The following is a 24,629-nucleotide window of genomic DNA, read 5'->3' on the forward strand; positions in this document are numbered from 1 at the left end:
GAAAGTTAATCCAATGGCAATAGAGAGTTTTTTAAACCTCATCAAGGAACAAGAATGGCAGGATGTTTATAGTGCCAATAACATAGATGGCAAATATAATGCTTTCCTTAACACATGTCTCATGCTCTTTGAGAGTTACTTTCCATTAGAACATTCTAAACAGGGTACTAGCACTAAAAGGCAGCCTGGGTGGCTGACTAGTGGGATAAGGATATCATGTAGAACAAAGCAGGAATTATATGAAAATGTTAGAAGTAGTCATAATCAAGCTACAGTAGCCCTTTATAAAAAGTACTGTAAGGTGCTTAAACATGTTATTAGGAAGGCAAAGAGTATGGGGTACACAAACAGAATAGCTAATTCACAGGATAAAATTAGAACCAGGTGGTCAATTGTGAAGGAAGTGTCTGGTCAGCAGCAAATGGTCGACAATATAAAGTCAGTTTGTAGTAAAAATATTTCTGTTACTGATAAGTCAGATATCTGTACAGTACTTAACAAGAGTTTTCTGACCATTGCTTGTGAATTAAATAAAAAATTAGTTTCTACAGGGAATCATATAACTCTCTTGGCAAATGCCTTTCCGAGATTGGTCTGAAATACTCCTCTGTGATACAGGCAAGGGGGAGATTCAGTCAATAATTAAATCACTGAAGACTAAGGACTCTCATGGATATGATGGAATACCTGGCAGAATATTAAAGACTGTGCTGCATATGTTAGCCCTGTACTTAGCCATATTTGTAAATTTTCCTTTAGGAATGTTCAGTTTCCTGAATGATTAAAGTACTCAGTAGTAAAGCCACTTTATAAAAAGGGAGAAGTGGATAATGTAGACAATTTTAGACCTATTTCTACGTCATCAGTCTTTGTTAAAGTTATTGAAAAAGCTGTATAGTATGTAAGGATAATTGATAATTTTATATCACATAATTTGCTATTGAATGTACAGTTCAGCTTCAGAAGTCATTCAACAAATGAAAATGCAATATTCTCTTTTCTCTGTGAGGTACTGTATGGGTTAAACAATAGGTTTCAAATGCTAGGCATATCTTTTTCATTTAACTAAGGTGTTTGATTGTGTTGATCACAAAATATTGCTCCAGAAGGTGGACCATTACAGAGTACGGGGAGTAGCTCACAATTGGTTCACCTCTTACTTTAACAACAGACAGCAAAAGATCATTATTCACAGTATTGATAATGGTTGTGATGTGGAGTCTAAGTGAGGTACAGTCAGATGGTGGATACCGCAGGGATGAGTATTGGGGCCACTCCTCTTCCTTTATATAAATGTTATTCCATGTAGTATTATGGGTAACTCTAAAATATTTCTGTTTGCTGATGACACTGGCTCGGTAGGATGATGTTTGCAACATTGGCTTGGTTACAAATAGTGCAGTTCATGGCATAAGTTCACTACACTATTCAAAAAACCCAACATTGTAATTTCACAGAATGGGCATACGATTAGTGAAGCTGAATAATTAAAATTTCTAGGTGTTCAGATAGACAGTAAACTGTCATGGGAAGCCCACATTTAGAATCTTGTTCAAAGACTTAACGCTGCTATTTTTACTATTCGAATGGTATCTGAAGTAAGTGATTGTTCAACACAAAAATTAGTTTACTTTGCTTATTTTCATTTGCTTGTGTCATATAGTAGTATATTTTGGGGTAACTACTCCCATTCTAAAAGGATATTTTGGCTCAGAAATGGGCAGTTCAGGAAATAAGTGGTGTAAGTTCGTGAACCTCTTGTCGACCCCTTTCCACTAATCTGGATATTTTGATATTGGCCTCTCAAAATATACTGCTGCAGCCATTTCCAATAAATTTCCACAAGAATTCAAAAATCTTAGCAGTAATCCACATACTTTCAAATCGAAACTGAAGAGTTTCCTCATGTGTCACTCCTTGAAAAATTAAGGTGATTCTTATGTTATACTGTTGATTGTGTTTACGTAAACTTATGGCTTGACATTTTTGGGTTCATAAACATTTTATTTTTATCTGTTATTACTTTTATGTTGTAATTTCATGAGCTGACATGTTCCATGACATTGGAGATTTGCTCCTCAATTTGGTCCTACAGAACTTGATGTGTAAATAATAAATAAATAAAAAATCAACAGAACCTTTAGTGGATCTACAGATTTCAGATTTGTAACCACTCTGGAAAATGGGTCCGAGTCTTCTGAAATGCAGAACCTTGCCGACAGATTCGCCGACACCTCTCACATAAGGTAGCTGAGCAACGGGAAGGGTTTCTTCTGTATCTTTGTTGGTTTTGCCCTCACAGTACCTCATAAGTCACTGTATGTCTCTGTTATTGTACCCATTCACACAGAAAGTAGACTTGAGCTCGTTCAGTTCACGTTGTTTGTGGTTAGCGTCAGTAATGCGGTGAATTCAGGCTGTCAGTGTACATAGCAGAGTGTTCTTTTATGCTGGATGGTGCTGTGAATCTGCATGCAGGTACCTGTTGGTGTGCATTGTCCCAGTTTTGCTGCTAGATTTCCTATAAACCTTCACATCCAGGAAAGGAATCAGTTAATTGTTTACCATTTCCTATGTAAACTGTATGTTCTTATGCAAGCTATTGAGGTGCTCATGAAATCTGTGTAGTTCTGCTTCCCCATGTGGCCATATGACGGATTTGTCATCCATGTATCTTAGCTGGGCACAGTGGCGCGCAATTTAGAGCAGTCTATTCGACTGTCAGCTGCTATAAGTGAAAGGGAGGGGGAGGGGGGAGGGGGGAGCCATAGCCATTCCATCTGTCCACTCAGAAAAAATTGCCCTGCCAACTACAATATGCTGCAAAAAGCACAGTTGCGCCATGTCAAACGTGTCTGTGATATTTGCTATAGTAGGATGTTGGTGGTTTCAGCTACAATATGTTGGTAAACAAAGATTTTATGTCATAGCTAACCATAAGATCCACAGCCAGTATATGCTGTTCCCATATGAGCTGGACAAAATGCATAGAACCCTTAACATAAGACTCTGAGTCACCAACCAGGATGTGTAATTTGTGAGGCAGATATTTTGGCAGACAGTTGTAGGCAAGTTGATCCCACTGAAAACCAGCCTCAAAGGACAGCCTTCCTAGTGGACTTTAGGTACTCCATAAATTCTTGGTGACAATGGAACATTCAATATGAGCCCCGTAGCTGTGGCAACATTGATTCTAAAACTCGAGTAGAGCTTGCATCTGTCTCACTATTTTCACTGTGAAATCACGATTCAGTTCTTTGTACATGGGGTTATTCAGCAACTTGCTCATTTTGGCTCCATTTGATGTAGAGTCAAATATTACTGTGATGTTACCTTTGCCTGCCCATAAAATTACAATATCTTTGTTGTTTCTGAGTCTACTTAGGACAATTCTATCTTCAAGTGAGATGTTTGGCATTGAAGGCTTTGCATGCTGCAGGAATCTCACTGTTTCTTGACAGATCTTCTCTGGTTCTACTTGAGGCAGTTTCTGGAGCGACACTTCAACGCCTTGTATAGCGTCCTCTGTTGGTATGTACTGGTCCATCACAGAAAAGTTTAAACTCTTGTACAGCACATCTGTAATTGCCTTGCTACTGTAGGATGTTGGTGGTTTCAGCTATAGTATGTTAGTAAACAAAGATTTCATGTCAAAGCTAACCAGAAGATCCACAGCTAGTATATGCTATTCCCATATCACCGTATCACTACAGTGCAAGATGTATCCAGCTTCAGCTACGTACTTTGTTCCTCCCATGCAAGCCCCGCAAATTCCCTCTGTTGGCAGCTCTTCACTGCTTCACTCAATGTGTAGGCTTGTTTGTATGTTACTTTGTCGATGTTGTCCCAGCCAGTTGCCAATGACCTGGATGCCAGTTATGGACAGTTATTGAGTAGCAATCTGCTGTTAAAATCTAAGATGGAATAAAGATGATGGATTATTTCCCTCAGTAGGGAATGACTAGCATGCCTGAACATATTACTTGCTTTCTTCTAGTTCCGAAATGTGGTCGCAAGCAAAGGAATTTTGGTACACTGTCATGATCTCTGCATCTCTCCATGTATGCGAGATCATTAAGAAGTTTCTCCCTTGTCTTCCTCTATGGCATGAACAGGGACAATGGCTATACAAGTTACCTACAGTGTGGCTGCCGACAATTCCAGCCCAGCAGACTGTGTGTGTTTATCAGCCAGAAGCATCTACTAAACCCAGTTTAACAGCAAAAACAGTAGTCACAAGAGAACTGCCATGCAGCATTAACATTTTGCTGCACGAAAACACTACCCCTGGGTACAAGCTGCCCATGTGCTATTGTGTACCAGTCACTAATGAGAGTTGCCTTCCAGTCCGCCATAAGAGTAGCACAGGCAATAGCCTACCACACAGCCATCCCCCTTCATATCAACCTCTCTCCAAATCCCAGATATGTGAAGTCGGTAGTTACCAGATAACTGAAATAGACAGTACACAGGGGAAGACATTCACCAGTATCCAGAAGTTAACCACCCTGAAGAGAACCATTTTTCTAATTGCAGTATGTGTGCCCATGTACTGAAACACACACACACACACACACACACACACACACACACACACACACACACACACAGCGAGGGAGGGAGGGGGGGAAGGGAGGGGGAGAGAGAGAGAGAGAGAGACCTGCACTGTCCTGGTGCTAGAGCCTGGGAAGAGGAGAAGGCAGAGGTTAATGGTAACGGCTTGTTGAACACTGTGATATGATGGAGAGAGAGGGTTAGAAGGGATGAGAATCATAAAAGGGGAGGAGAGGAACAGTACTGAGGAAAACTAAGGAAGAAGATACATAGGCTATATGTTAAACTGAAGAAGGAAGGAAGATTAGAGTTTAATGTCCCGTGGATAGCGCAATGTTCAGAGATGATGCACGAGCTCAGATAACAAAAGGATGGGGAAGGAAATTAGCCATGCTCTTTTCCAAGGAAACATCCCAGTATTCACCTGGAGCAATTTCAAAAATGGCTCTAAGCACTATGGGACTTAACATCTGAGGTCATCAGTCCCCTAGACTTAGAACTATTTAAACCTAACTAACCTAAGGACATCACACACATCCATGCCCGAGACAGGGTTCGAACCTGCGACCATAGCAGCAGCGCAGTTCCGGACTGAAGTGCCTAGAACCACTCAGCCACAGCAGCCAGCAGAGCAATTTCAGGAAATCATGGAAAACCTAAATCTGGATGTGCGGACAGCGGTTTGAACCATAATCCCTCTGAATGTGAGTGTAGAACAGAGAAAGAGAGAGCATGGATTGTGAAGCAACCATTAAAAATGTGCATGTTGTCTCCACCACTGGGTGGACAGCTGATTATTTACCACAACACAATAAAAAACAACACTGTGGCACCAGTGTTGTACAGGTGGCACTGTTGCTGATGGGACAGTGACAGAGCTGAAATGGGAAGTGCCAGGTAACTGCATACAAGATGCCATGTAATGTTGTCTTTCATGTGGATATGGCCCACACAGCACGGTGCCTGAAGCAGGAATGAGTGAACCAGGATATGTTGTAGGTTGAATAGATGGTGGGAAACTCCTTCAGAAGAGCTATAATACATTTTGGCAAGTATATTCTTTGTTTCAGAAAAAGATGAAAGGTAGTCAACTGGAGAAGGTTCTGCTTTCCCACTGTACGGTAAAACTGATTAATAAGAGGGGTGTTCCATCAAAGTTGATAAGTGGTGCATTTGAAGTACTAGGAGTGTGAGAAGATAATGCAGAAACTATGGACTACAGTCACATTTAGCTGTGAGGTTTCCAAACACTATAGCTGAGACATTGCTGTGAAACAGGAGTACAAAAGTGAATGTTAACTATCAATTATTTTGCTATTTATTTTCCTATTTATATTAAAAAAAATTAAACAACAAAGTGCAGACTGAATGCACAACTGTTGACACTGGTAAAAAGATTTGGTATGACAGGTGACATGACAAATTATTTTAATACTTTACACTTCTCTGAGCTAGACAACTTCTCTGAGCTAGGCAATGCATCAACCATTTTGAATAAAGCTGACTACGATGCTAAAATTCAGTTGATTCTCAAGGAGGATACCTACCGTAAATTGCCAGGGGACCTGTAGGTCAAGAATAATGAGGAAGATATCAGAGCTCCTAAAAACAGTCATCAATGGAATAGGCTGTTATTAAGAATCTTCTCCCTCAGGTGCAGGGACTAACTATGCTTTACGGACTAACAAAGATCCACAAAGATCCTCTTCGCTCCATTGTGACACAGTTGGGTAACCAACTTACAGACTGGCAAAATGTACGGCTAGCCTCCTTATGCCGCATGTAGGTCACTGTGTGCATCACATCAAGAAGACCAATGATTTTATCAACTATATTAAACATCTGTGTGTGGGGCAGGGTGATATAGTTGCCAGTTTTGACGTTGTCCCCCTATTTACATGTGTTTTTGTCAAAGACTGCATAGATTTTCTCTCCCAGTTATTCGATAACACAATTGTGGGATCATTGAAGCACACATTGACCTCATCATACTTCCTATATGGTGGTCAATATTTCAACCATTTGGACAGCATGTCGTATTTCCTATACAGTGGTCACTACTTCAACCAGTTGGACAGCATGGCGATGAGATGTTCATTAGCTCTATCCACAGCCAACATTTTTATGGAGAAATCTGAAGACATCACTTTGGACATGGCTCCATATAAGCCAAGTCGCTTTTATCATTACACTGATGACACTTTTTTCACCTGTTTCCACTGACATGACAAAATAGGAGAATTCTTAGAACACCTGATGAAAGTACAGATAGATGGTGCATTACCCTTCCTTGACATCCTCATTTGCCAGAAAACCTGTGGATATCTCAGCCACAGAGTGTAGAGGAAACCTGCATACACATACTGGTGTCTGCACGCTCCTAGCCATCTGGCACAAAAACGTAGCATTCTGAACACCCTTGTCCAACCATGCTAAAGTCGTCTCAGACACTGAAAATCTGCCACTAGCACTAAGCCATCTCCAAAACGTTTTCTGGAAAATGGCTACTATCACTGCGAGGTATCACAGGCTATTCCTGGTGAGACATGCAGGAAAAACACAAACAAAGAAGAGAACAAGAAACCTGTATTTTGCCTTTCTGTAGCATAGTGTCAGGAAAGATTAGCTGGCTCCTGAAGAGACACATCATTCATTCAGTGTTCAGACCTCTTGCAAAAATATGACACCTCATGAGGCTTGTGAAGGACGATTTAGGGCTTAGAATGTCTGGAGTGTACACAATACTACATCAGCGTGGCTGCTACTATCGGACAAACAGTGCGCACTCTGGAGCAATGCCAGACAGAACACAAGAGATGCTTAAACCTATGCAATCCTGAAAAATCACCTGTGGCAGAACACACTTTAGAAAATCGACACTAGATTCTATTCTATGAAACATCTATCATTATGAGGATTAAGGGATTTTGGGATAGTGGTAAGTGGCTGAAATAAAAATATCTGAGAACACCATCAACAAGGACGATTGTTTGTGGTTCAGCACAGCCTGGGGACCCAGCCATCACGAGACTGAAGTGGGCGCAAGGTACGCAGGACATAAACATTACTGCAGTGGGCAAGGAAGAATGCACCAGTGAAGTCACAACCAGCTATGCTGATATATAATCGTGAGACCACAGCGACATGGCAATCATTTACTGCTTGACAATGGCCGATGAGAATTTGGTTGAAAGCTCATGGGATTTTAACCCCTGATGCGGCTGGAAGTCCGAGAAGATTTTATTATTTCATAACGCTGCATAATTAAACAATTGTAAGTCAACTTTCTTTATAGTTACTATACAAAAATTCTTCACTTTGAGCACAGTCAAAAACACAATGCATCTACTTGGGATGCTAGTCAAAAACACAATGCATCTACTTGGGATGCTGCTCAATATAAAGTAAGTACACACATATTAACATGACATATACCTCAAAAGAGATGAGGAAGATTATAGTTTAATGTCGAGATGACAGCACAATCACTAGACATGAAGCACAAACACTGACAGATAAGGATAGTATAGTAAGTCAGTCATTGGTCTTCTAAGAAACCATCCCAACATTTGCATCAACCGCTTTAGGGAAGTCATGAAAAACAGAAGAGCTTTCTGTGCTGTCACAGGACTATAAGTTGCTGTCATAGGATTAGAGTTTCAATGTAAAACAGAGAAAAGGTGCTGTTATTGGTATAAGTAGAACAGCTGAAGCTGCAATATGTATTATAATCGAATCCAGCCAAGATAAACTTTATAATGCTCAAAACTAAATATCCTACAAATACTGAAAGAAGACGTGAAGTGTGTCAGCATGATTGGCAAGAAGTTGATAGAAGACTAACCTATACAAGGCATGATACTGCTATCAGTTTCTTTCACAAGAATAAGGGAAATTCATTATCAGGAACAAGGCAAATATTAAACTACATTTACATCCACCTATAACCTATATGAAACATTAAGAAGTATGTGACACAGGGTATTACATATTGCAATTGTATTAAGGTTATTCTCTATCCCATTCACAGATGGAGCATGGGAAAATGACTGCTTGTGTGCCTCTGTGTAGTCTCTTCTGGCCCTAATTTAAACTCTATCATTTTTACATGACCAACACGTATGGGACTGAAGAACATTTGTAATTACGGACCTGAAAAGCAGTTTTTGGAGTCAAAGCTATAACTCTTTTCATTGCAGTAGCTTATTTGTACAAGAAGTAAGTTTATTTTTCAACTGGGCAAACATGCGGTTCTTGTAAAAAGAAAAACACAATAAATTTCTCACCACTTTCCTATCCTCTGGGTCCCTAGATCATCTATATTACCTTATACTTAAAAATCTATGATTTCAAAAACCGGGGATGCAAAATGTAAATTTGTCTAAACATTCCATATGATCAAGGTGTTGTTCTCTCTTTTGGGGTTCTTGCCAACATAAGAAGAACCAAAACTTAGATCTGTACAAATCAATGAAGAAGTATTTTGTGGAAACATACACTCCTGGAAATGGAAAAAAGAACACATTGACACCGGTGTGTCAGATCCACCATACTTGCTCCGGACACTGCGAGAGGGCTGTACAAGCAATGATCACACGCACGGCACAGCGGACACACCAGGAACCGCGGTGTTGGCCGTCGAATGGCGCTAGCTGCGCAGCATTTGTGCACCGCTGCCGTCAGTGTCAGCCAGTTTGCCGTGGCATACGGAGCTCCATCGCAGTCTTTAACACTGGTAGCATGCCGCGACAGCGTGGACGTGAACCGTATGTGCAGTTGAAGGACTTTGAGCAAGGGCGTATAGTGGGCATGCGGGAGGCTGGGTGGACGTACCGCCGAATTGCTCAACACGTGGGGCGTGAGGTCTCCACAGTACATCGATGTTGTCGCCAGTGGTCGGCGGAAGGTGCACGTGCCCGTCGACCTGGGACCGGACCGCAGCGACGCACGGATGCACGCCAAGACCGTAGGATCCTACGCAGTGCCGTAGGCGACCGCACCGCCACTTCCCAGCAAATTAGGGACACTGTTGCTCCTGGGGTATCGGCGAGGACCATTCGCAACCGTCTCCATGAAGCTGGGCTACGGTCCCGCACACCGTTAGGCCGTCTTCCGCTCACGCCCCAACATCGTGCAGCCCGCCTCCAGTGGTGTCGCGACAGGCGTGAAGGGAGGGACGAATGGAGACGTGTCGTCTTCAGCGATGAGAGTCGCTCCTGCCTTGGTGCCAATGATGGTCGTATGCGTGTTTGGTGCCGTGCAGGTGAGCGCCACAATCAGGACTGCATACGACCGAGGCACACAGGGCCAACACCCGGCATCATGGTGTGGGGAGCGATCTCCTACACTGGCCATACACCACTGGTGATCGTCGAGGGGACACTGAATAGTGCACGGTACATCCAAACCGTCATCGAACCCATCGTTCTACCATTCCTAGACCGGCAAGGGAACTTGGTGTTCCACCAGGAAAATGCACGTCCGCATGTATCCCGTGCCACCCAACGTGCTCTAGAAGGTGTAAGTCAACTACCCTGGCCAGCAAGATCTCCGGATCTGTCCCCCATTAAGCATGTTTGGGACTGGATGAAGCGTCGTCTCACGCGGTCTGCACGTCCAGCACGAACGCTGGTCCAACTGAGGCGCCAGGTGGAAATGGCATGGCAAGCCGTTCCACAGGACTACATCCAGCATCTCTACGATCGTCTCCATGGGAGAATAGCAGCCTGCATTGCTGCGAAAGGTGGATATACACTGTACTAGTGCCGACATTGTGCATGCTCTGTTGCCTGTGTCTATGTGCCTGTGGTTCTGTCAGTGTGATCATGTGATGTATCTGACCCCAGGAATGTGTCAATAAAGTTTCCCCTTCCTGGGACAATGAATTCACGGTGTTCTTATTTCAATTTCCAGGAGTGTATATAGTATGAAATTTATTTGTGTGTAATGGATTTAGTTATCAAATAATAATACTGCAAATCAATGCTAAAGCATGATGGTATAACATCAAAATGTCCAGAGCAATACACGAACTGACAACATTCGTTATCACAATATTTTATTCAGTTGTATTTATGTATCTATATTTTTTTCCAAATGTCCAGAGCAATACGTGAACTGACAACATTCATTATCACAATATTTTATTCACTTGTATTTATGTATGTATATTTTTTCCTTTGATAGTTCATCATATTAATATATTGTACAGTAAGTGCACATTTTCTTCTGTGAATACCATGACTGAGGGTAAGATTTCACATAATCTTTCAATGTGGCTCTTAAGGTATTACATTTTGTATGGTGTTTGCTATCCTAGCTTCTTTAGGGATTGCATACTGCAGCTGAAATCTGCATAAAATTACCATTAACACTGACGAACATAATGAAATAATAGAAAAGATAGTTATAATTTTGCTTTTATACATGGCTACCTGTTCTTACACTGATGAAGAGAAGACGGTGCTTCTTTGTTACAACAGAAACAGTAAGCAACACATACAAGAAAATAAAAAACAGTGTTACTGACTTAAAGACTTGGCTATCTATTACTGTGTACTGATAGAGGGAAAACTCAACAATCTTGTTCACAAAGTAATCACAGCCACCACTTCAGCACAATAATGATATTTGTACTACTATTTCTGTCAGTCCTCAGCCATCAGCAGATTGCAGCACTGAACCAGCAAGATAAAAAATAAATAAAAATTAAAAATAAAAAAAATTGCACGAGAGCTAAATTATTACTGAATAACTGCATTATCTACCAGAGTCTGAGATTACAGTTAACATGGTCTCCTATGTCATTGACAAGTAACATGAGCTGTAATAGTCTTATTACATGTCACTGGCACACACTATACAGGGTGATCAGAAGCTGTCTGAAAAGGTTATAAGGGTGTTGCATGGGAGGATGTGCTGAGAAACAATTGTTAAGAAAAAAATCGATACAGTGAGCTGTTTCCAAGTTATTTAGACTTAAAGTTAGTGAATCAGGTAGACATGAGTGCAAATTCAAGTACCTGCATGTGCTGAAAAGCGGTAATGCACAAATATCTGTGGGTTCGTGAGTTACCACTTACTCTAATGCTCATTACCAGTTAAAATGTGACTTCTTCAGAAGTAATAGATTTAAGCTAGGTGAGCAAAGCTTCATTTGTTTGGTTCAATGAAACTGAACGAAGAATACATCTCTGGTAGGTGCCTGAATTTGCATGCTGATTGGTCAGCTTCAACACTAAATACTGTAAATTTCAGATGGCACAATGTACAGAATGTTTTTCTTAACAATTATTTCTCAGCACAACCTCTCCTCCAATACCGTTACAACTCATTCGGACTGTTTCTGACCGCCCTGTATATACACTTCAGAGCCAAAGAAACTGGAACACCTGCCTAATATCATGTAGGGCCCACGTGAGCACGCAGAAGTGGTACAACATGTTGTGGCATGAAGTAGTGTTGGAGGGAATTGACACAGTTAATCCTGCAGAGCTGTCCATAAATCTGTAAGTCTACAAGGAGGTGGAGATCCTTTCTGACCAGCATGTTGCACGGCACTCCAGATATGATCAATAATGTTCATGTCTGGGGAGTTTAGTGTCCAGTGGAAGTGTTTAAACTCAGAAGCGTGCTCCTGGAGCCACTCTGTGGCAATTCTGGATGTGTGGGGTGTTGCATTGTCATGCTGGAATTGCCAAAGTTCGTCAGAATGCACAATGGACATGAATGGATGCAGGTGATCAGACAGGACGCCTACATTCGTGTCACCTGTCAGAGTCGTATCTAGACATATCAGGGGTCCCATATTACTCCAACTGCACATGCCCCACACTATCACAGATCCTCCACCAGCCTGAACAGTTCCCTGCTGACATACACGGTCCACAGATTCATGAGGTACACGTCCATTCACTCAATACAATTTGAAACGAGTCTCATCTGACCAGGCAACATGTGTCCGGTCATCAACAGTCCAATGTCAGTGTTGACGGACCCAGGCAAGGCGTAAAGCTTTTTGTTGTGCAGCCATCAGCTCCGAAAGCCCATATCAATGATGTCTCATTGAATGATTCACACGATGACACTTGTTGATGGTCCAGCATTGAAATCCGCAGCAATTTGTGGAAGGGTTGCACTTCTGACATGTTGAACGATTCTCTTCAATCGTCGTTGGACCATTCTTGCAGGATCTTTTACCAGCTGCAGCGATGTCATAGATTGGATGTTTTACTGGTTTCCTGACATTCATGGTACACTCGTGAAACGGTTGTATAGGAAAATCCCCGCTTCATCGTTACCTCAGAGATGCTGTGTCCCATCAGTCATGCCCTGACTACAACACCACATTCAAACTCGCTCAGATCTTGATAACCAGCCATTGTAGCAGCAGTAACCAATGTAACAACTGCACCATACGCTTTTTGTATTATATAGGAGTTGCCGACAACAGTGCCATATTCTGCCTGTTTACATATCTCTGAATACACATGCCTCTACCAGTTTCTTTGGTGCTTCAGTGTAATTACAATATTTCAGTAATGATGATCTATGCTGCTACCTATTGCAGTCAAGAAATGTTTAAAATATTGCAAACCTGGACCATAACTTCCTTAGAAGGTGTCACTGTGGTAGTGATTTAAAAAAATTTTTTTAAAGTCTAGAAACATTAAATCAACTTGATTTCCTCTATCTGTGGCACAGAGGACATCATTTGAGGAGAGGGCAATAATTATGTGGAGCAGTTCTATTTCCTTTTTTATAGATGGATGCGACCTCTAATTTACATGCACTGGGGCCTCACTGATTTTTAGCAATTTCAGCTGTGTTTCAACACCACTAGTCATGATTACTAGGTTGCTCATCTTAACAGCAGCACAGCTATTGAATGATGGCAACATTCCTTGATTTTCCTATGTGAAGGAACATTTTGAGGACACAACTCAGTTTTTTGTTTTTACCTGTTTTATCCAAGTGTCTGAACACTTGTTTTTTGGCAGCACTTATAGTATTAACAAACAACTAAAATTTCTTAAGGTTTCGTAACAAGCATTCTTATAGTACATTAATAAGGTAGACACTGCCCTCCCAGCAGGCAAGTGCATTTTAATTCACATCTGCCTATTTGGGGACATATGCTTTGTTTTGTACTTAGTGTATTGTAGGTGCCATTTCTTAAGATTCTTCCTGGTATAATCTGTATGTCAAGGAATATCTCCAACATTTCTAATTATTCTAAGGTAGATACATAGTTTTCTACAGCCTGGTCAAAAGTTGGTTGATCTTAGAGACAGTTGCTCCACATGTTCACTGCCCATATCAAATGATTCTAATTTGCGTCTACGAAATGAAGTGACTTCCTTCATCCCTTTCACTAAACTTGTGGACTTTTCTAGATCTTTGCATGCTGGTGATTATAGTTATTACACAATACTGTGATCACTAATCCCAGTCTCTTTGCGAACATTCTCAGATACTGGTTCTTTTTGTTGCCTTCAAGTCTAGTATATTCCCATCAAGGGTAGGTTCCAAAACAACTATTCTATGACTTTTCCACAGAAAGCTTTTATAACATAAAGGTTCCTCTTGTCAGTCACTCATGAAGTTGTCAATTTTGCCAATCAACTGTAGGTTGATTAAAATCTCTTTCAACTTTTCCATCAGAATTGGAAATACACGTACAAATGTATGAAGGTTTTCTTTGAAGTTACCAGTTACTTCTACAACTAAATCTCATGGCCAATAGAAGGATCAAATAAGAACTTTCTGCTCCATAGATCCTTCAACCGAAAACAATTTAGACAGAGTAGATTTTACAAATATTCCTGACCAGACGGTGTTTGAAAACAAATTTCATTTTGCTTTGATCATAACTGTGCCCAGCATAGCAAATTTCAGAGCTCACATCAGTGATTTACTGATTAAGAAAGGCTGAGCGTATTTTCCTACTTTTGAAACAAACAAAAATAAATTACATCACACTGATTCACCTTTATGAAACATAATTTATTAAGGTGTAATTTATCTCTCAAAGTGGAGGGTAAAAGGAGAGGCATATAATACTTCAGATCCGTACCTTCTACTAGCATTAAGCAAGAGATCATCATCATCACTGTCATTGTACTCATCTTCACCATCAGCAAAAGCTTGTGGCTGACCTGTAAATAGCACTTGCATTAAACATCAGCTGCAATATCTCACATTTTATGATGGCTCGATTTCACAGTTAAGCCTACCATCTGCTGGGATGTCGTCTTGCACCCTGCTAGGACCAGGAACTGCTCCATCAGGTTCTGTAGGTCCTTCAGAAACTCTGTTATCTTTATCTGCCTCTGAAACAGTACTGTCCATCTGCTCTTCTGTTCCGTTGCTCTCAACTTATGGACATAACAAATGGGAAAATACATTAACATTAAAAGAACAAAACGCACCACAATAAAGACAGCTCATTTGTTAAGATTTGATAGAGAACTGTAGTCTGTTAATGAAAAAGGCTTATTATTTCAACAACTGCACTCCAGGAGTTAGCATCTGTGCATTAAAAAACATTTTTCTGAATGGCTACTGACAGTTTTTAAACTTTTATATTTCAACAAATCAAGTTTATTAAAACTACGCAATAACAAGACTAAATTTGTGAGTGTGGTTCCGTAAAGAGCAATTGCAACATTAATGTTCTTCAAACAGCAAAGGTTTTGTTACACAAATGGGCACAGAGTGAGTTGTGGCATACACAGACAAACAATGGAGTGCATGTACAATGAAATTTTTGCTATACACTTTGTACACACTGTTGTCAAAAAATATGTAGCTTATGTCCATCCAAATGATCATTAGAATATCATGTACAAATCTGAAGTAAATTGATCACGAACTTCTCAATACATTTACTACCAATGTTTCCCCTTTATATCTTAGTCTAGATATAAAGTTTCACTGATACTTAGAGCCCATATACAGATCATAATAGCTCCACGATTCAAAACTGTGATTGTAATCACCAAATGTTGAAAATACATTTACTAACTCCAAGACATATTGTTCATAGTTCTGTCATTAAAGGATGGTTTATAATAAGAAAAAGCTAGAGGTATCACAACAAGTTAAGCCAGTATTTAACAAAAAAAGTTTTCCAATTGTCGTTGAGATTCATCCCCATGTGGGGTTGCTGGTCCCCCATTGGGCGCCTCCCCAAGTAGCGGATACGGGAACATCCTCCAGATATGGAGGGTACCAGGGAAATAAAAATACCTGGGGCGGACCAAAACCAGCAGGTATGAGAGCCAATGGCTTGGAAGAAAGACAGAGGAGCCCCCCAACCATCACCCTGAAAATGGAACCAGCTACCCGGCAAGCTGCAAGAGGCAACCCCTCAAATGGTTGGGCAGAAGAGTAACAATCTTTCCCTGTAAAAATCACTTGTTGTGAATGCTAACAAAGGAGCAAGCTGGACAGATACTCTGATGAGGACCCCAGCAAACAAAAAAAGGATAAGAGATATGTACATAGGAAAATGGAATGTGCGGAGCCTATACCAAGGTGGAGCCCTATGGCAGCTGCTAACGCAAGTAAACAACTACTGTATAAAACCATTGGCTCTCCAGGAAATTAGGTGGAAAGCAAGTGACATAATGGACTCAGGTTTTGTGGTCGCTAAAGGACAAATATGCTGTAATGCGCTTCGAACCAATCAATGAACAGATGTGTATATTAAGATTAAGGGGAAAATTTTTCAACATAACAATTATAAATGTACGTGCACACACAGAGGTGGCAAATGAACAACAGAAGAATGAGTTTTATAGCAAAGTTGAGCAGTTGTATGATAAGGTTCCTAAACATGTTAAGATCTTAATAAGAGACTTGAATGCAAAAACAGGAAAAGAAGAGGATTATCAGCCAACTATAGGAAGACACAGTCTCAATGAAATGTCAAATGACAACGGAATTTGGGTTGTAGATTTTGCTATAAGTAAAAACATGACTGTCAGCAGCGCATGGTTTCCATACAAAAATATACACAAAGAAACATAGATGTCACTAGATGGTCAAACTAGAAATCAGATATACCATATATTGATTGACAGGAGGCATGGATCAGACGTAATGGATGTTAGGAGCCAACATGGAGCTGACTGCAATTCAGACCATCATCTAGTGAGACCAAAGTACAGGCAAAGGATCTCACTGCTGAATAAACAAAAGGCCACAAACAGAAAAGTTTTGACATTAATAAACTAAAGTCAGAAGAAATACGGAGGATGTATCAGGCAAAAATAGAAGAGGGGATTAAGAACAATACTGACACATCAAATGAACATATAGAAATAATGCGGAAACAATGTAAGACTGCAACCCTCGAGGGAGCTGGGGAGGTTTTGGGACATGTACAGGCTCAAAGGAAGGCAGTTTGGTTTGATGAAGAAAGTATGAGAAGAACTGAGGAGCGTAACATAGCATGAATGAGATTATTTCAGAGAAGAGCTAGAGCAAATCTGAATGAATATAATGAGAAGCACAGTGTAGGTAAGAGGGTTTGCAGAAAGAAAGAAAAAAAGCACTAGAAAAGAAAAAATTGGAAAAAATTGAACAGCTAGGAGAAGAGAAGCAAGTACGTGAAATGTACCAAAAGATTAAAGAAAGAAAGGCTGTGTTTCAAGCCAGAACAAATATATGTAGAAATAAAGAAGGAGATTTGATAGGAAAGAGTAATAAAATACTCGAAAGATTGGCAGAATACTTCCAAGAGTTACTGAACCCAGAAGTAGAAGGACTAGAACAAGAAGAACTGGTGGAAATAACTTATTATGGACCAGAGGTCTTAACAGCAGAACCCACTCTGGAGGAAGTGATACAAGCCATTAAGACCTTAAAAAATATTAGGGCACCTGGAGAAGACCAGATCCAGGTGGAACTTCTCAAAATGGTGGGGAAGCATTGTGGAAAGCAATACATAAAGTAATACTGAACATCTGGCAAGAGGAGAGCATGCCAATGGAGTGGAAAACGGATATTATGTGCCCCATACATATAAAAGGAGATAAATTAAACTGCCAGAATTACCGAGGAATATCCCTGCTAAATACTACAAATAAAGTGTTCTCCAAGATCCTAACTAGGAGGCTTACTCCCTATGTGGAAGAGAGAATTGGAGACTATCAGAGTGGCTTTAGAAGAAATAGGTCAACAACTGACCAAATATTCACACTGAAAAACGTTATGAACATAAAATAAACATACATCAGCTTTATACTGATTTTAAACAAGCCTACGATATCATCTCAAGAGTGACATTATGGAATGTGATGGAAGAGGCAGGAATACCTAAGAAGCTCGTTAAGCTTACTGTGATGACCCTCAGTGAAATCAACTGAAAAGTAAAAATACAGGGCGAAATCTCCAGAGAAGTGGAAGTGAAGAAGGGACTGAGACAGGGTGAGAATATCTCCTCACTGCTATTCAACCTCTGCCTAGAAAAAGTCTTAAGTCAGATAGAGATAAATAGAGGAGGAACCATTTTTAATCATTCACTATAGTACCTGGCCTACAAAGATTATGTGGCATTACTCGCAAGAAACACGGCTGTGCTGGCTGATGCCTATCAACAACTGGAAGTCAATGTCGAAAAGCGAAAATATATGGCAATGACCAACCAGCGAAACCCACCAAATCTGAGGATAGCCGACAAGAAGTTTGAAAGGGTGAGAAACTTCAAGTACCTCGGATTGACTATCACAGAGACAAATGACATGAGCAGCGAGATGAAAGCTGGAATAGCGGCAGGCAACAGATGCTACTTTGCCACACTACCCATGCTTAGGAGTTCACTTCTATCACAAAAGTATAAAATCCTCATTTACAAAACAATTATAAGACCAGTTGTTATGTATGGTGCCAAAACATGGACCATGACTGCAAATGAGGAAAGGATCCTTAGCATTTTGGAGAGAAAGGTTCTGCATAGAATATACGGCCCAATATACGATCAAGAAGTTTGCCGCATCCGTACAAATGCAGAATCAGAACAACTTTTTGAAGAACCTGACACTGTCACTATCATTAAAATAAGAAGACTGCAATGCGCAGGACACATGGTCAGAATGGAGGAAGATACACCCAATCCCCTGCCACAGGGATCACACCCCAGTGGAAGACACAGATGCGAGAGCTGCCCAATCCACCCACCCAGCACCATCTATTCCAGTACCGTCACAGGTTTATCCTACTCCATCAGAGGTAAGGCCATCTGTGAAAGCAGCCATGTTATATACCAGCCTGCAGTAACTACTGCACACCGTTTTACATCCCAGAAAGAGATGGATGGACAGAATTGAAGAAGACATGGAAAATCTGGGTGTCAGAGGATGGAGACGTAAAGCCATGGACTGGATAGAATGGCAGGATATTTGATGCAGGTCAAGGCCCTCCAAGGGCTGTAGAGCCGAGTAGTAGTAGTAGTAGTAGTAGTAGTAGTAGAGATTCATCAGACTGTAAACAAACAAGTTTTTGTACAAAAAACTTAATTGTACACATAAAGTGTCTAAGTATAAAAGAATAATGTATGGAAAGCTCTGGTTGATAATTTTGAATTATTTAGGAATAAAGAAGATGACTCAACGAAAGGCAGAAGTGCTGTGTCATTAATAGGTACACAAACAAAAGGTACAGAGCTTAGATTGCTTTTGGATTACTCTTCCTTTTTCAAGCTTGTAGGAAAAACACACACAAACACATACACACTCACTCACATGTACACAATTGTCTCCCTACGTTATGCTCTGTCAACTGCCAGCTCTTTTCTCGCCCATTGTGAGTGTACTATGGTTAGGTGGCGGTGTGGGGTGGGATGACAGATGGAGAGATGTGGGAGGCAGGGAAGGAGAGGGGGGGGGGAGTCCCTCATGCCCATGGCCTTGCCACAATTGAACACTGCCTATCCCAAAGCCCTACAGATTACAAACACACCATGTCATTCCTCATTTACCTAACCAACTACAGTCTAACCCTTAACTACTTCACCTTTGAAGGGAAGATATACAAAGAAATTCATGGCACAGCCATGGGCACCCGTGCGGCATCCTCCTATGTAAATCTCTTCACGGACCACCTAGAGGAAACATTCTTAGCTTTCCAAAACCCCAAACCCCTGGTCTGGCTCAGGTTTACTGGCAACATTTTGATAATCTGGGCTCAAGGCCAGAACACTTTTATCCTCATTCCTTCACAACCTCAACACCTTCTCTCCCATCCACTTCACCTGGTACTCCTCCACCCATTGTCCCACCCTCCTAGATGTCCATCTCCTCCTCTCAGATGGCTCCATCCACACCTCGATCCACACCAACTTCACCAATCACCAACAGTACCTGCACTTTGAAAGCTGCCACCCCACCCTCACCAAAAAATCCCTCCCATACTGTCCGGCCAACTGAGTAAGAGGCATCTGCTCTGATGAGAACTCCCTTGCCCAATATTCTGAAGGCCTTACAAAGGCCTTCGCAGACAGGCAATACCCTCCAGACCTAATTCACAAACAAATCTCCCATGGCAATTACCCAAACACACCTGATTCTCACATCCGTCCCAAGAACCAACCATAAAGAAGCTAATACCACCCCATAATGGAAGGACTTCCTCACATACACCTGATCTTCACGTCCAACCCAAGAGCCAACCACAAAGAAGCACCCCTCTTGTCACCCTATACCACCCTGGATTAGAACGACTGTACTATGTCCTTCGTCAGGGCTTTGGTTACCTATCAACATGCCCTGAAATGAGGGACATTCTACTCAAGATACTCCAACCATTCCCATAGTGGTGCTCCACTGCCCACCGAACCTCCACAACATCCTCGTCCATCCCTATACAACCACCACACCCAATTCCCTGCCACAGGGATCATACCCCAGTGGAAGACACAGATGCGAGAGCTGCCCAATCCACCCACCCAGAACCATCTATTCCAGACCATCACAGGTTTATCCTACTCCATCAGAGGTCGGGCCACCTGTGAAAGCAGCCATGTTATATACCAGCTTGCTGCAACTACTGCACACTGTTTTACATTGGTATGACAACCAACCAGCTTCCAACAAGAATGAATGGCCACCGCTAAACTGTTGCCAAAAACGAGGTGCACCACCCAGTGGCACAACAGGCAGGAGAACACAACATGCAAGACTTCAATGGCTGCTTCACAACCTGTGCCACCACTTTTCTGAGTTGTGCAGATGGGAGCTATCCTTACAGCACATCCTTCACTCCCGTAAACTTCCTGGCCTGACCCCCTCCCCTCACTCAATAGTTTCTGTGTGTGTGTGTGTGTGTGTGTGTGTGTGTGTGTGTGTGTGTGTGTGTGTGTCACAGACCATCCCCTGCCTCAGTACCCCCACCCAATTTGTGTCCTCGCATCTGCTAGTTGTGTGTTGTTATGTCATGCCTTAGTCTATGAAATTGAGTGCCCTGCCATCTGCCACCTGCTCCCCTCTACCTGCATCCCTAGGTAGCCCACAGACAGCGCCCGCTCTCCCACGAGCCACTAGATGCTTCCCCCCTGACCCCATCCCTACCCGACGCCTCTCTCCATCCCTCACCCCACCCCAAACCACACAGCCACCTCACCACAGTACACTCACTGTGAGTAATGAATGAGCTGGCTGTGGACATGCACAATGTAGGGAGACAAGCTTCTTTCATGTGAGTGAGTGTATGTGTGTTAGTGTGCCCGTTTTTGGTACATTTGTAAAAGGTAGTGCGTTCTGAAAACCATCCACACTCTGTACCATTTGTTTGCATACCTATCGATGACATAGCACTTCTGCCTTTCGGTTAGTTGTCTCCTTTATTCCTAAATAATAAGATCAAAGTAGCTGCACATCTATGCTAAGATAAAAATGGGGAAACATTGTTAGCAAATATCTCGAGAAGTTCTTGACCAATTCATTTCAAATTTTTCTATGATATTATAAACATTTGGACGCACATATGCTATATGTTTTTTAAACACCAATGAATACGTTTTCTGTTAAAACAAACCGCAAGAAAGAAAATGCTGTGGTGTAAAAATGTGCTGTTTCATTTTCTTTCATGCAATCAGTTTTAACTATGACAGCAGGACATTTAAACCACTAGGCAAACAGTTTCTCCCACAGATAATGTTTCTCAATGTATGTAATCTTAAACAAAAATTGTATACACAACGATGTTTTCTTTTCTCCATCGCAGCTGGTTTTAACAGAAAACCTGTATATTACGAAAGTTGTATTTATTGCTTATTGGCTTATGAATACTACTATGCAATCTGATTCATCCAAAACTTTTTAATGTTACCCATTCACAGATTAAAACTATGTGAAATAGTGTCATTAAAGCTGCCATTTGCACAGATCCAGCAGTTAAGAGGGATCTCTCCCATACCTCATATGAAAAACATATTTTTAAAAGGGCAACAGACACTTGCTGTGAGTTTGCTACTGCAGCATTTGTAACTGCATGAACTGACATGAAAAGTGTATTGTTCCATCAGTTAGTACACATTCTATAGCCATGAATCATGACCCTTTGAAAATAAAGCTTAGATATCAGCACTGATGATGTTTGATTTGTGGGGTGCTCAACTGTGCGATCATCAGTGCCCGTACAGAGTCCCAATTTTTACAATGTCCAATGTTTCACTCAATCCAATCTAGCAACTGTCATGAATGATGATGATGTTGATGATGATGATGATGATGATGATGATGATGATGATGATGATGAAATGATGAGGAAAACACAAACACCCAGTCCACAGGCAGAGAAAAATCCCCAACCCGGCTGGGAATCGAACCCAGTATCCCATGATCCAGAGGCAGCAACGCTAGCCACTAGACCACGAGCTGTGGACATCAGCACTGACAATACTGCAAATCATTTAATGCTTTCTACTTGCATCCCTAGAAAGCATCACCAGTAGTGTCCATAGGTAAACAATATGCTGCAATTATATTGACTGATGTATACTGCTGCACTGCATTTTAGGCTGGTAGTAATGTTTACTGATTATTGGTAGTACAATGAGTACTTCCAAGAGTATATATAAACACATACCAAACTTCATCTATTCTCAGACAACTACTGAGCTCAGAACAAGAATCACACTCTTAGTGGATTTCTGTTGTACTTAACCAAGAACAGAAAATTCAACAAATTCAATATCAATTTCCAGCCATAGGCTGCAGCTTTTTACCCTGCAGTAGGGACTTCAGTATTATAAAAAGGAAACTAGGGTAATCAGGACAGTGTGTTTACTGTGCACGATATCATAGAAGTGATTCTTACAAGATCAAAACAACGTAAATTTCTCATTAGAGTGGCTGCTGCTTCTGAAGTACATCTACATCTACATGGATACTCTGCAAATCACATTTAAGTGCCTCGCAAAGGGTTCATCGAACCACCTTCACAATTCTCTATTATTTCAATATCATATAGCACGCAGAAAGAATGAGCACCTATATCTTTCCGTAAGAGCTCTGATTTCCCTTATTTTATCCAGGTGATCGTTCCTCCCTAAGTAGGTCCGTGTCAACAATACATTTTCGCATTCAGAGGAGAAAGTTGGTGATTGGAATTTCATGACAAGATTCCGTCGCAATGAAAAACGCCTTTCTTTTAATGATGTCCAGCCCAAATCCTGTATTGTTTCTGTGACACTCTGCCCCATATTTTGCGATAATACAAAACATGCTGCCTTTCTTTGAACTTTTTCGATGTACTCCGTCTGTCCTATCTGGTAAGGATCCCACACCGCGCAGCAGTATTCTTAAAGAGGACGACAAGCGTAGTGTAGGCAGTCTCCTTAGTAGGTCTATTACATTTTCTAAGCGTCCAGCAAATAAAACGCAGTCTTTGGTTGTTCATAATTGTAATATCTAGGTATTTATTTGAATTTATGGCTTTTAGATTAGACTGATTTATCGTGTAATGGAAGTTTAACAAGTTCCTTTTAGCACACATGTGGATGACCTCACACATTTTGTTATTTAGGGTCAACAGCCACTTTTCGCACCATTCAGATATCTTAGAAAAATCGTGTTGCAGTTTGTTTTGATTTCTGATGACTTTATTAGTTGATAAACGACAGCGTCATCTGCAAACAACCAAAGTCGGCTGCCCAGATTGTCTCTCAATTTGTTTATATAGATAAGGAAAGGCAACGGGCCTATAATACTACCTTGGGGAACGCCAGAAATCACTTCTGTTTTACTCGATGACCTTCCATCAATTACTATGAACTGTGACCTCTCTGACAGGAAATCACAAATCTAGTCACATAACTGAGACAATATTCTGTAAGCACGCAATTTCACTGCGAGCCACTTGTGTGGTACAGTGTCAAAAGCCTTCCGGGAATACAGAAATACGGAATCGATCTGAAATTCCTTGTCAATAGCAATCAACACTTCATGTGAATAAAGAGCTAGTTGTATTTCAAACCATGCTGACTGTGTGTCAATAGACCATTTTCTTCAAGATAATTCATAATGTTCGAACACAATATATATTCCAAAATCCTGCTGCATATCGATGTTAACGATATGGGCCTGTAATTTAGTGGATTACTCCTACTACTTTTCTTGAATATTGGTGTGACCTGTATAACTTTCCAGTCTTTGGGTACGGATCTTTTGTCGAGCGAACAGTTGTATATGATTGTTAAGTATGGAGCTAATGCATCAGCATATTCCGAAAGGAACCAAATTGATATACAGTCAGGACCAGAATACTTGCTTTTATTAAGTGATTTAAGTTGCTTCACTACTCTGAGGGTATTTACTTCTATGTCACTCAATATTCGAATTCTGGAATATTCACTTTGTCTTCCTTTGTGAAGGCATTTCGGAAGGCTGTGTTTAGTAGCTCTGCTTTGGCAGCGCTGTCTTCGATAGTATCTCCAACGCTATCATGCAGGGAAGGCATTGATTGTTTCTTGCCGCTAACATACTTCACACACGATCAGAATCTCTTTGGATTTTCTGCCAGGTTTTGAGACAAAGTTTCGTTGTGTAAACTGTTATAAGCATCTCGCATTG

At 41.1% G+C, this 24,629-nt stretch overlaps 1 protein-coding gene across 3 annotated transcripts in view; it reads right to left on the bottom strand.

Moving 5' to 3' along the window:
- The window catches only part of LOC126251001 (DDB1- and CUL4-associated factor 6-like), a 190,042-nt gene that overhangs the window by 63,993 nt on the left and 101,420 nt on the right, over positions 1-24,629 (bottom strand). For 2 of the 3 annotated variants that reach the window (XM_049951604.1, XM_049951603.1), the window contains exons 10-11: positions 14,790-14,930; positions 14,630-14,711 (exon numbers count right to left, since the gene is read on the bottom strand). In XM_049951604.1, the coding sequence (XP_049807561.1) occupies positions 14,630-14,711; positions 14,790-14,930 (223 nt within the window). The remainder of the gene's footprint in view (positions 1-14,629; positions 14,712-14,789; positions 14,931-24,629) is intronic. The other variant, XM_049951605.1, reaches the window with a different exon arrangement.

This window comes from Schistocerca nitens, chromosome 1 (assembly GCF_023898315.1).
Source record: "Schistocerca nitens isolate TAMUIC-IGC-003100 chromosome 1, iqSchNite1.1, whole genome shotgun sequence".
Lineage (NCBI taxonomy): Eukaryota > Metazoa > Arthropoda > Insecta > Orthoptera > Acrididae > Schistocerca > Schistocerca nitens.